The sequence below is a fragment of the Spea bombifrons genome, chromosome 2, assembly GCF_027358695.1.
Source record: "Spea bombifrons isolate aSpeBom1 chromosome 2, aSpeBom1.2.pri, whole genome shotgun sequence".
Taxonomy (NCBI): Eukaryota; Metazoa; Chordata; class Amphibia; order Anura; family Pelobatidae; genus Spea; species Spea bombifrons.
In genome coordinates, this window is record NC_071088.1 from 86,235,651 (window position 1) to 86,253,455 (window position 17,805).

The window sequence follows — 17,805 nt, forward strand, 5'->3', positions numbered from 1 at the left end:
CAAGCAAGGATTATATTATAACTTAGAGCAGCTTGTATTGCAGGGAATGTGTGTGTTTACTACACACCCCTCCCCATTCGCCAGTGGACACTGTCTCACATACTGACACCCCCCACCCGCTTCCTGTCAGCATGGTCTCTGCATCTTCCAGGAAATCAGAGGAGATAAGAAAATGGTTGGAAAAGGTAAGTGCAGAGGTGGGACACAGACAGTACTGGGGGACAGAGAGAGGAGGGAGAGATTTTTGGGCACCAGTTTTTGTTTGCAAATGAAAAGATTCCCCAGATTTCCTCCAAAACAAAAGGACAGAAAAATAAATTTGTCTGAAAATGAATGAGCAAAAAAAACAAATATTTGTCCAGAATGACAAAGTCTAATATTCAACTTTATCATGACTATATGCAATGTGGATATATGTTTATGTAATCATGAAAAAACAATTAAACAAAATGTAAATGGTAATTACTGTTATAATATAGTACTTACCGGGTATGGTTGCACAACTGTAAGGAGGATGGATTCTTTGCAGCTTCTGTCAATAGAAAAAGACAATAACATATTTTGTAACTAATGCCACTTTTAATACGTTCGACAAATAGTCAGGGTTTACTTTTTTTTTTTTTTTTTTTTTTATATATATTTTTATTCTTTTATAACATCACAGAGAAATGCCTATATAACATAGCTATACATAAGCATTACTAAGACATACACAAAAATACAAGAAGAGAAGACATATATACCGGTCCAGAAATGTAATACATCTCTCTAGAGTATAGTAAATATTCGCCGAACAACATTAAACAATACAAAAAAAAAACAAGAGAAGAGAAAAAAAAAAAAAAAAAAAAACATTTTGAGATGCATCAAAGGAAGGAAAACCCAGAGCCAATTAGACTCCAATTTCCAATAGATTTAAATTTTTTTCCCATTTCCTAATTTTGATTACGTTAAATCCGTTTAATTTAATGATGCCCAGTTCCATTTTACAATGGTAGATTGTACTAGATTTTATCTCCTCCCAATTAGGCAGTTTTTTACTTTTCCAATTCTTTGCTATCAATAGCTTAGTAGAAGCAAAAATATGGGTTATCAAGCTTCTATGAAAGTTAGGCATTTTTGGCCAATCTAGATGTAATAAGAAACAATCTGGTGTATAAGGTAAGGAAACATTTGTAATTTGCTTTATCTGTTGGGATACCTTTCTCCAAAGGTTAGATAAATATTGGCAGGTCCACCAGATATGTAGGAAACTTCCAATTTCGTTTCCACATCTCCAACAATTTACCTCACTGTGTGCATACATTTTTACCAACCTTGTGGGAACAAGGTACCATCTATAACACATCTTGAAAAAATTCTCTCTCAAATTTAAGCAATGGATCTCATTATTGACTGCTTGTATTGTAGATATCCAAATATCCCAAGAGATAGATCGATTCAATTCCCTCTCCCACGTCTTGATTGCTTTTACAGGCATATGTTTACATCTCGATTTAATGAGAGTTAGGCATTTAGTAATCATTCCCTTAGTCTGTGTCATATTATGCAGAGAGTTAAGGAGGGACCATTTTTCTCCCGTATTTAATATATCATATTTCGAAAGGAATCCTTTAATTCTAAGATAGGAAAATACTTCCTTAGAAGGAAGTAGAAATTCCTCCTGAATCTGAGAAAAGGATTTAATTCCCTTTTCAGAGCAAATATCCTGAATAGTCAAAATTCCTACCCGTTTCCATGTTTGTAGTCGGATATCCTCTATACTGATCTCAAGTACTTCCAATGGGAGGAAATCTACCACACAATTTGACAGGGCTAATTTCTTCATAGTGTTTTTCCATGAATCTAAAATATCTTTCACAACCAAAGATCCCAATTTCCCCTGGCCAACTCTATCTAGGGCTATTGTCATCCACGGGAGAACAGATAAGCCTTCCAAACCTGTTGCTATTGCCTCAATTTGAAACCATACTTCCATTTTCGCTTCATTAATCTGAGTTAGCATCAGATGTGCAGCCATACAGGCCTCATAATAGTCTATGATGTTTGGTAATCCAAGGCCCCCATTGTTTACCTTCCTCGATAACAATGTCAGACCCAATCTAGGCTTTTTGCCCTGCCATATAAACTTATTAAACGCCATCTGTATCAATCCTAACCAAGCTTTAGGGGCCTTTAGCGGTAGCATTTGAAACAGATAGGTCCATTTAGGCAGTATATATGATCTTATAGTGTTGATCCTACCAGTCCAAGAAATTTCTTTTTTTTCCCAATCGTTTAATAATTTATTTGTAGCTTTCAAAAGGGGCAAAAAGTTTTTCTCCATTACTTTTTTCGGGTCCTTCGTAATCTTGATACCCAGATATTCCATACTATCCTCAGCCCAAATGAAATCAAAATTAGCCTTCAAAGAACTTATATCCTTCTGGTTCATATTACACGCAAGCAGAGTGGTTTTATTAACATTCAATTTATAATCTGAATATTTTGAATAAGCGTCAATTACTCTCATTAATTCCGGTAATGATTTTCTAGGTTCTTCTAAAATCACCAAGATGTCATCAGCATAAAGGCTAATTTTAGTTTCCAGTGTTTTTATTCTGAAGCCATGTATATCCTGATTTTCTCTGATGTCATACGCGAGAGGCTCAACCGTCAATATATAAAGCAATGGGGAAAGGGGACATCCCTGTCTCGTGCCATTCTTAATTTCGAACCATTCCGCATCTATTCCTGGGCCAATTGTCCTAGCTAAAGGGCAAGTATATAGGGCCATAATTGCTCGATATATATTGCCTGTAATTCCAAATGCCTGCAGTGTATGCCCTAGAAAATCCCATCTGACCCTGTCAAAAGCCTTCTCGGCGTCTAATGACAGGGTCAGAAGGGGGGTATTCAACCGCTGAGAAATATCTATAACATCAATAACTCTCCTAATATTATATTTAGATGATCTACCAGGGATAAAGCCTGTTTGATCTCTCTCAATTAGGTCTCCTATTACTGCTTTTAGCCTTCTTGCTATTATAGCCGCATATATTTTAATATCCCCGTTTAGTAACGAAATTGGCCTATAGTTGGATAGGATCTCCGGATCTTTATTAGGTTTAAGAATTGGAATTATATTAGTCCTCAACATATCCGAAGGAAAACTCCCCTTATCAATTGCTTCATTAAAAGTTTTAGCGAGTTTATCTGCCAAGAGATCTTTATAGATTTTATAAAATTTGTTGCTGAACCCATCTGGTCCGGGCGCCTTATTAGATTGTAATTCCGATATCACCTTTTTAACCTCTACTATATCAATAGATCTATTAATAATTTTTAATTGTTTTTCTGAGATTTTAGGAAATCTTTTATTGAGAAAATAGTCCTGAGGTTGATCTAGTTCTATGCTTGTTAAATTATATAAAGATTTGTAGTAATTATTAAAGGCAGCCCCTATCTTCTCGGGGGTGAGACATAGCTCCCCATTTTGTCTTATCCTATTTATTCTTTTAGATTGTTTTTTACCTTTTAATTTGTTTGTCAGCAACGTATCAGCTCTATTACTTTTATAATACCATTTCGTTCTTAAATAATATAAGTTTTTGTTCTTTTCTTCAATAAGAAGTTCATTTATATTATTCTGAATCTTACTCAGTTGTTTAGTTTTAGATTCGGATGGTAAAAACTTATTTTCTTGTGAGAGTCTATAATACTTCAGATAGAGGTCTGCTAACGATTCCCCTTTAGTTTTCTTTAATATAGTACCTAATTTAATTAAATGGCCTCTAATTAGTCAGGGTTTACTTTTAGATATGCAAGAGAGTATAGGGAACAATAATATTTTTTCCATTGCGGATGAAAATGCATCTGCGAAAATCTTGTGAAATAAAAACTCACAAATTGCTTTGTAAATGCTAACAATACGATACTTATTCCTCCCATTTGACTTGGGATAGTCAAGGAAAGTGTTCAGTAGTAAGAAGTTGTAGAAGTATGTCCAGTTAAAGGTTCTATTCCACTTTGACAAACAATAATTGAACTCTCTATTAACACTTTAACAAATCTGTTATTTTTTTTTCCATTTGATGTTTAACAGAGCTGTAATTTTTTTGTATTCTTTGTGACTGTTTTAACATTTTTGCAGTGTTACATTTTAGCTGTAGTCTTGTTTTCTTATTTAGTGTACCCACATAAACTATATATTGTTTTGTTCGGGGCAAGAAGGACTTTCTATTAGGACTATCATTATTTTGATCATATCTAATTTACTATAAAAATAATAATAAAATATGCACTTGATCTTAGCCAAAAGGCCGAGAAGCGAAAAAGCACCTTTTATTACTTTTATTTGAAAAATCTTTTACTCATCTACAACAGCTAATGAAAAAAACTGCGTAACAGATTGTAATATTTGTCCTGAGTTTATAAATACCCACTGTTTTTTTTTCTTCTTTTTTGCAAGTTATAGTGCAATAAGTAAAAATAGCATATTGCTGCACACATTGTATTTTTAGGTATGAATTTACAGCTCCTGGAGTGTGTCACTGCCAAGCAATACAGTATGTGTTAAGCAACATATCCTCAGTACAGTGATACCACCCATGCATAGGTTTGGCGGGTTGTTTGGAGGATAAAAAGCTACATTTAGAACATGCACATCTCATTTTTTCAACTTGGAATTTTGGCATCTGGTCATCCTGCCCCCATATCTTATCTGAAGTTGGCAAATACAGTTTACCCCATCAAAACATATATTTTTTAAAACAAGACACCCAGGGTATTTCAAATGCTAATATTTAAATTATTTCCATGCACTATTACTACCACCAGCCTTTGTCAAAGTTTGTGGTAGTGTTTTTTGTGTGTTTTTTCCACATACATTATACTTGTAAAGGGGTAGTAGAAGTATTATTAAACACTCATCTACAGACCCCAGACAAGCCAGAAGGCTTGTTTTTCCCTCAGAAATCTCATGATGCTGCAACAACCACAAGGAATTCTGGGTAGGTACATGCAAATAAGGTTACCAATTATCACCTTTGCCTCTATGTACATGGATCCCTGTAATTTAAGTGGAAGGGTTTTCCATCACCTTTACCCACCATAACTTATGTACTGAAATCCAGATACGCAATGTCTACTGCACCACCTTGATCAATTACTTTAGTCACCCAATCAAAAAAATCAATAAGATTCGTTTCGCAGATACCCTTGAGTATATTTGGTTCAAAACCAGCTTTCAAAATCTGATAAAAGATAAATAGTATTATAGTAAATGTTTGTTTAGATTGCATAAAACCTTTTACTGACATTGTCAATGAAATTTACAAACCTTTTATTCTTGTCTTTTGGACCAAATAATCAGTATTCATAAGTTACTCTAATATTGTTCAGAACATTATATTGGAATACTCTGCTGGTTTAAGTCAACTAAGCTAAGTAAATCTTCTTTCACACTTTAATGTATTTCATTAATATGAAAATTATAGAACATAGACCTTTAAGCAGGGATTTGTGTTTCAGATGTCTTTTTAAACACAAAGGCAAAACATTTTGGTTTGAAATGACTTCTGATGTCACATAATCTGCTAAAAACAGCCCATGCCAAATGGATATTTGGTACAAAAATGAGTTTGCTCATTTGAAATACATTCGGTAAAATGGTTTGCATTTAATGTTATATAACCTGCATGCTCACGCTTACATGAAAATAATGTTTGTCTTCCTTAGTTTTATAAGGTATAGGTATTTTGTAAAAAGACACAAAGGGATTTAACATAGTACATTACATACCCTACTGGCCTTCTGTAATAAAAAAGGCTGCTAGCCTATGGTCTATTAGTGTACAAACCATTTAGGTTTATTAATCCTTGGCTGGCTATCATATATCTCATGCTTTAGCCAAGAGAATATACCGTATTTGCTCGATTATAAGACGAGGTGTTTTTCAGAGCAAATGCTCTGAAAAATACCCCTCGTCTTCTAATCGGGGTCGTCTTCTAATCAGACCTCAAATAGAGGTCTGATTAGGAGACTAAGATCCAGATCCCCCGCACCGCTGCAGGGGACCTGGATCCTCCTGTCTCACCCCCGACCCCCCCCCATCATACACACACTTACCGGTGCTTCCTGCTGTGTTGCCGGGGCAGCGGGTTGACGTCTACGCGATCCTCGTAGACAACGTCCGCTGCAGCCGGAAGGAGGCGTGGCTAGCAGCGGGGGTTGTCTGCGTCCGTCGCGTAAACCTTCCCCGACTGTCCGAGATCAGAGAACTCTGATCTCGGACAGCCGGGGAAAGTATACGCGACGGACGCATACAAACCCCCGCTGCCAACTCCACCTCCTTTCGGCTGCAGCGGAAGGCGACGTCAACCCGCTGTCCCGGCTGGAAGCACCGGTAAGAGAGGGGAGAGAGGGGTGAGAGAGGGGGAAGGGGGGTGAGAGAAGGGGGGTGAGAGAGGGGGGGAGGGAGAGAGTGTGTGTGTTAGTTAAATGGGGGTATAGGGTGTGTGTGTGTGTGTGTTAAATGGGGGCATAGGGCATTTCTGGAGTGGCGTTAAGGGGGCATTTAAGAGAGCACTCTGCCTCCTGAAATGCCTTATACCTCCCTATATGCCACTCTGCCCCATAATATGCCTTTTAACCCCCTAAATGCCAGAGTGGCATATAGGGGTATAAGGCATTTCTGGAGGCAGAGTGCTCAATACAATGCCTTTTAACTCCCTTAATGCCACTCTGCCTCCTGAAATGCCTTATACCTCCCTATATGCCACTCTGCCCCATAATATGCATTTTAACCCCCTAAATGCCAGAATGGGATATAGGGGTATAAGGCATTTCTGGAGGCAGAGTGGCACATAGGGGGTCAAAAGGCATACCATGGGGCACAGTGGCATATAGAGGGTTAAAAGGCATATCATGGGCCACAGTGCCATATTGGAGTGGCAAGCTTGGGGGCAGATGTGCGTAACTGGGGGACAGGTTGGAAAATACAAGAAATAAAAACAAAATATTTTTCTCAATCATAGCTTTTATTAAAAAAAAATAGTTTACATGAATTAACATTTACTGGTAAAACTTTTTTCCTTTAGGGTCGTCTTATATTCAGGTTTTTTCTTTTTTTCCTAAGTTAATATTCAGATTTTGGGGGGTCGTCTTATAATCGAGCAAATACGGTATATATAGGGGATGTTGCTAGCAGTGAGGAGTAAAAGCAGAAATGCCATGTCTTGCCTAGATGGATACCAGTGGTGGTACCTCAACGAAGGTCATACAGAAGCCAAATACACATACTGGGTTGCTATCTGTTTTGTGCAGTGGACTTTTGCCTGCCATTTTGCATCTGGACTACCCTTATGGACATCACATATAATAGTCTGTCTTCATTTCATATATCTTTCTCCTGAAGAAGCCGATATCGTTTTGGCGAAACGCGTTAAGATACCGATACTGCATTGATGGACTTTCTTTTTATCGTTCCGGTCTCAGTTGAGATTTTTAACCACACACTTTTATGCATAACTCTGTTGTTATGCCAACGATCTTGTGAGTTGTTCTGCTCTACTTTATTAAATTATTTGCATCAGTGACTAGGTTTGTTTACCTACATTACAGACACCAAGAAGAGCAAAGGGTTTTGTTGATGAACTTCTTTTCAAGTCTTTTTTAGAGTGCATTCTACACATTTATATTTTATTTGTACTTTAATTTATTACACTATTATTTGTGTTTTGATTTTTTCCACATGTTCATGCTCCCCTTTTTCTGACATACTGATTCTCTTAACACGTATGAGGAGTGTTGTACGGGAGCAGCAGAACGTGTAGGGTATATATATATATATATATATATATATATATATATATATATATATACATTTATCACATTTCTCACGTGAAGGTGCTTTTGTTTGTTCTTTTTCAAAAGTTCCCAGGTATGATCGTTATGATTCCACTTTGTGATCAATGGCTCCTATACTAAATTGTCAGGATTTAGCTTATACCGGTAATTGAGTCATTGCCATTCAGGTACGAATTTTTGCAAGTGCATACTCGTAAACAGTTGAAAGAGTCAATTGCACATTGATGGTGAGAACCCATCTTTTTTCCTTAAAAAAGTGTAAAAAATAAGTCAGAATACAAATTCCATAGGTTGAACAGGGGTTTAAGATGATGAATGCCTTAAGTAGAGAAGAATTGAAACTAGGCATGAATTGGCTCCTTAGTAGATACGGATAAGTATGACAGACTGTATTTGAATCAAACTGAAATTATTTTACCCAATAAAAGAATATTTTTCTTTTGTATGAGTATTGCTATTAATTTAACAGCACAGCTGGCATCATTAACTCTACAAATGCCAGATTATTATGTTACATAGTTACAAATGCTGAAAAAATACATGCGTCCATCAAGTTCAGCCTTTCCTATATCTGTTTATTTCTTGCTGTTGATCCAAAAGAAGGAGTTGTGGCTCAATTTTGCACAAACTAGGGGGGGGGGAAATGGCAGTCAGATCTCTCCTTGGATCAATTCATAACCTTTTCCCCAGCAAACAATCTTATTTTTTGTATTAAATTAATACCTAAGTATAATCACAGGAAATATTTTGCGATTTTGTTGCTAAGAAACTACTATAATTATGACTATTTCTGAGATGCTAGACATAGTATGGGTTTACTTCTTCTATATACCAGTCGTAAGACCTTGTCATTTGGTCTATCAGAAGATCTTGTCTTATGATATGCCATAAAGACAGGAGTCTTAATATTTTAAGGGAGTTGAGAGCCTTTTGAAGGGAAGATGAAGTGGAATAGAAGAAAAAGAAGAAACTTGAAGTCAAGTGTATGGGAAGACAGCATGAGATGGTATATTATAAATACACACACATTTAGATTATAGATAGATACATACATTTATATACATTTCTAGCTGTCTAACATAATTGCATAACAATGTCTACACAGTATTTCTGATCCATATGATGTTATTTTAATGGACAAAATTTGCTTTTCTTATTAAATATAAAAAAGAAAATTTCCCCAAACCTATATGTATATGTGTGTGTGTGTGTGTATATATATATATATATATATATATATATATATATATATATATATATATATATATATATATATATGTTAAATATATGGGTTAACTGATATTTTTAAAAACCACGCCTTGAGACAGGTCTACAAGAACTAAGCAGCATCGAATATGTTTTAATTAAAGTGGCAGATAAAAAACTGCATGTCCTGAGCAGTAAAACATAAAACCACCAAATGATAATGAAATGCAGCAATTTGAGATTTCTTTCCTGGAATAGTAAGACACATTTGCGATACTGGCTTAGGACCATGCATTATGACTAATATATGCATGACAGGCCTGTGCTTTGCGCAGCTGAAAGAACACTTCACAGTACCCTGTGTATTGTGTGAACAGATGGTAAATATCTTCCCTCCTGCCTATCAACCTGCTGATTTTCTCATTGTTAATCTACGTAGAGTACATGAGTTGAACAGAGCACAGTGACAATACTAGACTGCCTACATGACACTTTATGAAACACATGTCTGTTGTCTTTGTTAGTGTTTTTTCATTACAATAAAGTTTATTTAATGTTTACATTACATATGTAAATGGAAACAGGTGGATTTGTGTTTGGTTAATGTATTTACATACCATTTTATGTGGCATTGAGACATGCCTATGGTTTTCTACTGTGTCAAACCTCTTTTAAGTGGTAGAAATTAAAGGTAGACTGGGGTTTTATATAAAGAGTAATTACGATACAACTTCTAATCACAATAGCAACCAGTGCAATATACTGTTGACTGAAGCCCACAAGGGCCAGAATGGACTAAACTGGGCCCTGACAGAGTGCTGAGCAGGGCTAGGCTAAGGCCGGAATTGTGGATTTTAGGGGAGGAGTTTTGGTAGGAGGCTACTTAAGGTTGGTGGTCACAAGGGTAAGGATCCATTTTGTTTAACCTTACCTGGTGTTGTTTGTCCCACCCTCCCTACCCTTATTTGGTTGAGTTTGTGGAGTGGTGTTGGTGCATTAGTCACAGTCCTGGGCGGTAGTTTGCCAGGTATCCAAGGGGTTAATGTGGTGGTATGATCATTGGTGGTCATAGCTGGTTGGAAGTTCTTTGCAGGGAGTGGTGCTCAGAACCTCAGGTCTGGGTTGGGGAATGCGGGTATATCCCTTCCCTAAATTGGTGTGTGGTATGGTACCTGGATAACTTGGCAAGCTAGGTTGGTTTTTAGTGAAGTCATTGTCTCTGTTAACGCATCTATGTTTATTATTTCAGGTTTTGCAGGACAATGACTGTTAAATAAAATGGCTGTGGCCTTTTCAAACCCATATTGGTGTCTTTATTTAATTGGATAACAGAGCTGAGCTTGGCCCATGGGGCGAAGCTACATCTATCATGGACTCTCACTGGTTGCTATGGTGATGGTTATGCAGTAAAACACACTTTATAAATAACTCTCAATGTCTTTCGTTTCCAATGGTTTGTCATTCCATATGTGCTCCCTATGATCTTTATCTCCAGACAGGAATACAGCAAGTGGAGCTGCGCAGATACATAACAGGAACATTTTGTTTATAACAGGAACATTGGCAAGAGTCGTGCTACTAAATAAACTCAACTGACATGACTTAAGTCTTATGCACTTGCATGCCACAACATGTAAAGCTAACCACCAGGGCTTGACTAGGGATAATGAGGAAGCCCTGGCACCTCTCCTGGTTGCTGGATTTTGCAGGCTGCATGATACATTTTTATGCTCATGTACTGTGTGGTCGGTGGCCGTACACTACTTCATCCAATCTGAAGCAGCAGATCAGGCATGTATGGGGAGATGTCAAGCAATAGAAAAGAAAGAGTTCCACTAACTTAGAGCTTTATATGATATAGAATCCACAAGATAAGATAAATTAAAAATACTTAAATTTCTGGGGAGATGTTGAGCAGTAGCCAACCAGGCATTTGCCCGGTCTGTCAATCAGTCAGTCTAGGTCTGGTAATCATATAATTATTAAAATGCAACAGTCTATAATTTCAACTGTCTGCAAAGCTGCCTGTGTCTTACAACTTGCATACACAGCTGAAGATCAATTTGCAAAATAAATGAAAAAAATAAAAAAAAAAAACAGACCCCTAAGACATATTAATCAAGTTGGGGTGTAAACAACTGTTTCCCTTCTCTACCAAATTCAGAAGGCAAGGATGCATCTCCAATTACAGAGCCAAGTGTCATGTATTATGAACTATATTAAAAAAGCATCCAATGTAGACATTGTAAATGACTATTGTAGCTGGGAACAGCTGATTTTTAATTGAATATCTTTATAGACGTACAGAGGCCCTTTATCAGCAACCGTCACTTCTTGGTTTCAATGGCACGTTGTGTTAACTAATCCAAGTTTAAGCTTAAATGGCTAGGTGATAATGCAAAAACCCTTTTGCATTATGTTAACACAGCTAGAATTTTTCTTTTTTGTTCATGAAAACAGCTAAGTGCACTGCATATAAGGAGGATAAGGTTCATTCAATGCATCCATTAAGTGCCAGGAGGGTGGACAGTAATTTTGCAACCTGTAAAACATTTAATTTTAAACCTGCCATTCAGTACCATGAAACGGTCAAAAAAGCCTTACACTGAAAAGGCTATTCCATGCCCCAGTCAGCTTTAAGTGGTTGGAAGATGCATTGAATTCTCCGTTGACTGTAATGATATTAGTGCAGAGTAAATCATGACATTCCTCAATGCCGAGTCTAATACTGGAGGAGAACTGCCGCAGATTTTACTACACGGAATTCATATTTCTGACTGTTTTGAGCAATCATATGACAATGCTAACAATATGTCAGAAAAATATAGAGGGATCAAAACTGTGATCAAACACACAAATATGCAGTTTTCATCCCATGTTTTGCTCCCTCATTAATGTTGTAAGACAATGAGCAGTTGATTGCTGTTTTTAAGAAACTTCATTCTTTGGCTTTCTTCGGAAATGATATGTGTTTTTGCAATCAGTGATAAAAAGCTGGAGAGTGCTTGCACTTATTTCACCAAGTAAAATGCAAATCAATGTATAACGTATTTGAAATGCGTTATTCTCGATTGTTTTGTTGTTATTCTGTCTCTCATTGTTCAAATTTAAAATTATAGACTGATCATGTCTGTCAGTGGACAAACATACAAAATCAGCCTGGGATCAAATAATTTTTCCTTCACCGAATGCACTTTATTCATTTTTGCAGTTAAGTTTAAAGCTTAATGTTTTAATGTTAATTGTGATTTGCCAATGATGTTGGCCTGGTGTTTTATTATATAAGTATACAGATCTAATTAGTAGATATAAAATGGGCTAATGTTGTTGGCTAATGAATCTCTGGCACTAGAACCTTATATGATCTTAACCATCGCTGCTGCAGAGCCTTCCGGATGCAAGTCAAATTCCTCTTAAATCCTTTGTAGTTGTATTCAGCTTTTTTCTCATCTCCCACAAGTTCACACCAATACAGGTCAGCAGCTTACTTTACCGTAACTAAATTTGCCACGTTCAATGAACCTGTCCAGGAGAGTTTCCCCTAGCGATTACTAGATGAAACTATTACCAGTTAGGGAGTGAGGAAGACTATATTTAATTGTGAACAGAATAGATGAATTTGAGAATGATTGGAATGGTCTTTAAGAAAGGTAAATAAAAAAGGTAAAAAAAAAATAATATAAATGCAGCTATAGTATCAATCTAAGATGAAATATGATTTTGGAGTCAAGAATGACTTGTTTTTTTCATTTGAGGGATGTTACTATATACTAACTTGACTGTTTAACCCTTTCCTTACCATATGTTTTTTGAGATTTTTATAATATGTTGGTTTAATCAAGATTCCCCTTTTCCGTGTTAGATGTACCAGCATACATTATATATTTATTTGTTAAAGAGAAATAGGGCTTCCATTTGAAACCATAGAAACACGCAGAAAAGAATAATTGTGAGTGCTAGTCTGTAAAAAAAAAACCCTATACTAAAATATTTTTTTTTTGCAATTTTGCTTTGAATTTCTTGTACATAGTAGGTGCTACTGATGAACAATGATCCAGTTTATGTTCGGCATCATCCCCTGATTACAGACCTACCCCAAACAGATATTTCTTTAATGATCTGAAAGACCACATCAATCCTTTACATAGTACCCAATTCTTGCTTAAGGGATTTAGGGGTAGGGAATGGGGGGTTTATAATTTTTAGCTGTAGCTAGGGCAATGGGATATCAGGGTTTTTTTATGTTTTCTTAATTTTTTTTTCACATTTTTATTTATTTGTTTTGCACTGTTATCAGTGCAATATGAATCTTATGTATCCCAGTGACATCACTGAGCTCACTGTATTGTTTATTTTTATATATATATATTTCATTAATAAATAACACTTTTTTCATTTTTCTTTACTTTTTCCTATTGTGGGAAGAGGGAGAAATGTTGTTTCTTACCCTCTTCCATCAGATCTTCCCTGTACTGATCACACTGTGATCAGCAAGCAGGACTTCACTATGTGCGATCAGCCATCTGGGGGGGGGGCAATTGGAGATCTCTCCTGCCCTCTAAAGAGCTTCTGGTGGCCGTCAGCACCAGACTGGAATGCATAGTCCTTGTGTAACATTGTAGCAGCACTTACGCCGAGTGCCATTAAAAAACCTATTAGTAAAAACTTATGAAATTGCATTTGATAGTAAAGTTTTCTTTTTCTATGCTATACAAAGGCATTCAAGTCAAACAATGACACTGATTTGTGTGAATATGTGTGAACAAGCTGGAAACAAAGCTAATTGAAACGAACAAGAGCTCACACCATATAATTAAAGTGGCTGTTTCAAAGCTTTGCAAATGACAGAAACTTTATGTGATGTAAAAAGCAAGGAGAACATGATGATCTCTGTATATCAATGTGCCAATCTTGGCCATAATATATTTATTTAATCTATGATTAATAGTACAATGGTTAGGTATCTAAAACGAAAAAATATATCAGGATCATGTAAGAAGATTTTATTCTGCATCCAAATGTATTTCCAGATAAGATCAGGATTACTTATATTCCCTTAAATTGAAAACATAAACCACCAGCTGCGATTTTAACCCCTTTAAGGACAATGGGTGGTCCCAAAACCTTTGGGCTTTGTCATTAAGGGGTTAATAAAAGCCAATACTCATAGTACCGAACACAAACATATTGGGATTCGTTGGGCTAGGTGCCTATTACCCTTCAGTGGCACTGGATACTTGGTAGCAGATATTTATGTTATAGTAAAACCAAACACTGAAGTTGTTTAGGACTTCTGAGATTAAAAAAATGAAAACTGACACGTTTGTGATATTTTGTCCAATTCCTACACCTGGATGGTTGATATTTCACAACCCAATTCATTAGTTAGGTTAAATATTTATATACCTACATCACTGAAATTGTGTCTGTCACTAGGGTTGGGGGTATTCGGTTAGGGTTTATTTTACCACAGAGAAGCTGAGATCCCTGACAGATAATGCCAAAATTAACATGTCAATTAATTTCTCATGTGCTCTTTCATTCTCCTCATCCCACTATTACAAAGCTGTCAAAGCCAGTCAGGTATATTCAGATTGTATTTCAACAAAACATCAACTGAACTCTGGTATTCTAGGTAAATACATTCAGTAATTTTAGTAATTTTCATCTGAAGGTTCAAGCAAATAAAAAAGACAGAAACATTTTAAAAAGCTTTTTAGTATCTATGGCAACAACTCTTTCCACTTCTTTTCCCTCATGTTCGTGGCCTCTGCATTGCTGAAAGAAATGGAGGGCTGAGATACAATGTCATATCCCAGCGTTCTGCTCCTCTCAGAGATGCATGACCAAAAGTGTAGAAGTCCTACAACTAGAACACAAAAGTACAACAAAGAACTGGCATAGTATAGTATTTGTTAAAAATGCCTTAAATATGCAGAATAATACAAAACTTTTTAACAAAAATGAGGTTTGCAAGGGGTATAAGCGCAATTTTTGATGAACTGTGAGTAAAAGCCATCCATGGCCTAAACTATACACCCTATGAGAAGGCCTTACTGCTATAGGGATCTCACAGGCTAAAAGAATCCTACACGTTTCATAGGCCGCTGCCTACTTCATCAGGGAATAACAATTACCACAAAGCTGACTGCCTATATATCACAATAACAAATGTTTAAATAAATAGTTTGACTCAAAAACACCAACAATTATGGCACATAACACAGTAACGAAAAATATATAAAATAAATAATAATTCATCATAATCACAGATGCTTGACTCATTCTTACTATAACATAACTAATACAAATTACAAAAGAAAAAGAGAAAATAAATGTATATTAATTATATCAGGAATAATAAGAACCTAAAATTAAAAACCTTAAAGTTTCTGAGAATCTGCACAACATACAGTCATATAGCTCCCAATGACGAAATCTAGCTGAGAGACTACAATTCTTTTATACGGACCTACCCTTGAATTTTATGTGGCAGGACTTTGGCTTAAGAAAACCAGGAGGTCTCATTTGAATTGATTATTTGTAGCTCCACGTTCTATTTGGACCCTGCTTTGTGAGTGGAACCATTAGGCTAGGTTTCCACTTGGGTTTTTGTCCTGCGTTTTTTTCTTGATGAAAAACGCCAGGAAAAATGCCAAGAAAACTGCCACTGCATTTACCTGCGTTTTGGCGTTTTTTCTGGCGTTTTAGCCTTTCTGTGGAAATTGCTTTTTTTGACCATAGGCAGTTTTTCCAGCCTTTACAAGTTAGAAGTTTCACCCAGCTAAAAGGGATTAGGATAAATGGCAAGTATCTGCCCTCTCCTGATGTCATTTCCTTGGTAGCGTTCTACTTAAACACGCCCCGGCAGACCCTTTTGTCTCTTTTCTGTGGTTTGTAAGGCATGCTTTATTCCGAATGTCTGCTCCTCTAGGAAGATTGGCCCCAAATTAGAAAATGTTAACTAATAATCACCTGAGATGTACATATATAAGTAATCTAACCAGTAACAAGTAATTAACGTTCTATGGATATATAACTAGCTTTTTAAAAAAAATCTTTTAACAGCCTTGAAATCTCACAAACACTTTGAGATAAACAGAAATCAACTGCTTACTGTAAGCCATGTCCTACAGGAGAGGGAAAGCAATTTAGGTCAGGAAGCACTGGAATATGCCTGAATATCTCTAGTTCATTAGGAGGCATTTTCCATTCAAACCCTAGCACAATTAACCTTTAATGGAAGAAAGTCTCTAAGGAGAAATATATACCCCAGCATCTACTATAACTTCAATTACTTAACCAATATTTGAGCTGTGTTAGATGTCCCTGTGCACTAGTCAGTCCTCTGGAGGATAACCATCATTTTTTGTTCTTTTGTAAATTGCTAAAATGAGTTAAATTAAAAAAAAATGATACATAAGTATCTCCACTACATGCCCCCCTCATGTATATTTTTATTCTCTGACAGTTATTTTTCTCTTTTTTAATTTGCAGATTCCAGTGCAGCAAAGTGAGCTAAAATTGTCAAAATACAAAGTGAATTTTAGAGCACCTTTCTATTTTAATCCAGGTATCACAAGGGAACCTCATCCAGATGCATAGGTGGAGGCAAAAATGGTATTGCAATCTATCCACTTACCCATATTCTGTCTAGACATCACATATAACTTGTCTCCGGATTTTGCTCAACAAATAGAATCAGATTATTAAATCTTGATTAACATTTACATGTGAATAATACATGTTGTTGATGTATTGTATATTTATTCTTGGTTGCCCCTGAAACAGCCTGCCTGTGCCTCCTCTGCCCCTGAAACAGACTGTCTGTGCCAACCCTGCCCCTTTAGCAACCTGCCTGTGTCACATTTGCCTCCCCAAATCAGCCTGCCCGTGCCACCTCTGCCCCACTAATCAGCCTGCTTTTCACAAAATCTAAGGATGAAGGGGAGAGGAGTCAAGGCAGGGAAATGTGCTTTGGTAAAACAAAACTGAAAACTAAAATTGTGCTAAATAATTGTAACACCAGAAGGTTAACTAACCCCTTTTGTCCTCAGATATTTTGGAAATGATAGAAGGAAGTGTTACTGGAGTCTAACAGGTTAATTTTCATTTTTCACAAAAAGGCGAAACAGGTTAAAGGGTTAATTGAATAAAAGTGAAACAGTTACAAACAGGTTAAAGGGTTAATTGAATTTAATCTGTCCTTCCTTCTAATTGAAGCATTCATCAGTGCCATTACATTGATTGTAGCTCTTTGGCACTCCAGGGGTTACCTGTAAAGAATGACATCTTCACAGCCTGACAGGGAAAATGACTAGAGCCAGGGCCGTAATTAGAAACCACAGGGCCCAGATGTGAATTATCCCCTTCCACCCTTCCCCCAAACTTCTTGTGAGTACCTCCCTTGCCCCAAACAGCTTGTGAGTGCCATTTTTGCCTTCAGGCAGCTTATCAGTGCCCCCAAACAGCTTATCTGTGCCATCTTTGCCCCTAAACAGATTGTCTGTGCCATAATTGCCCCTTGCCCCCTCCACCATATACCGTATTGGCTTGGATATAGGCCGCACCCAAATATAGGCCGCACCCTAAAAGTTAGGTGCTTTTTTAAAGAAAAAAGTTTCTGCGCCCCCGAGATATGCTGCCACTCTGTCCCGTAGATGTACCCCCCCACCCCTGAGATATGCTGCCACTCTGTCCCCAAGATGTCCCCCCCCCCCACCAGACTTACCGGTGCAGACTCCACGGGGT

The 17,805-nt window shown here is 36.8% G+C and overlaps 1 protein-coding gene across 1 annotated transcript in view; it reads right to left on the bottom strand.

The window, feature by feature from the left end:
• FRMPD4 (FERM and PDZ domain containing 4) overlaps positions 1 to 17,805 on the bottom strand; it is a 169,960-nt gene that overhangs the window by 19,211 nt on the left and 132,944 nt on the right. The window contains exon 5 of the mRNA XM_053455038.1: positions 487 to 532. Coding sequence (XP_053311013.1) covers positions 487 to 532 — 46 coding nt within the window. The remainder of the gene's footprint in view (positions 1 to 486; positions 533 to 17,805) is intronic.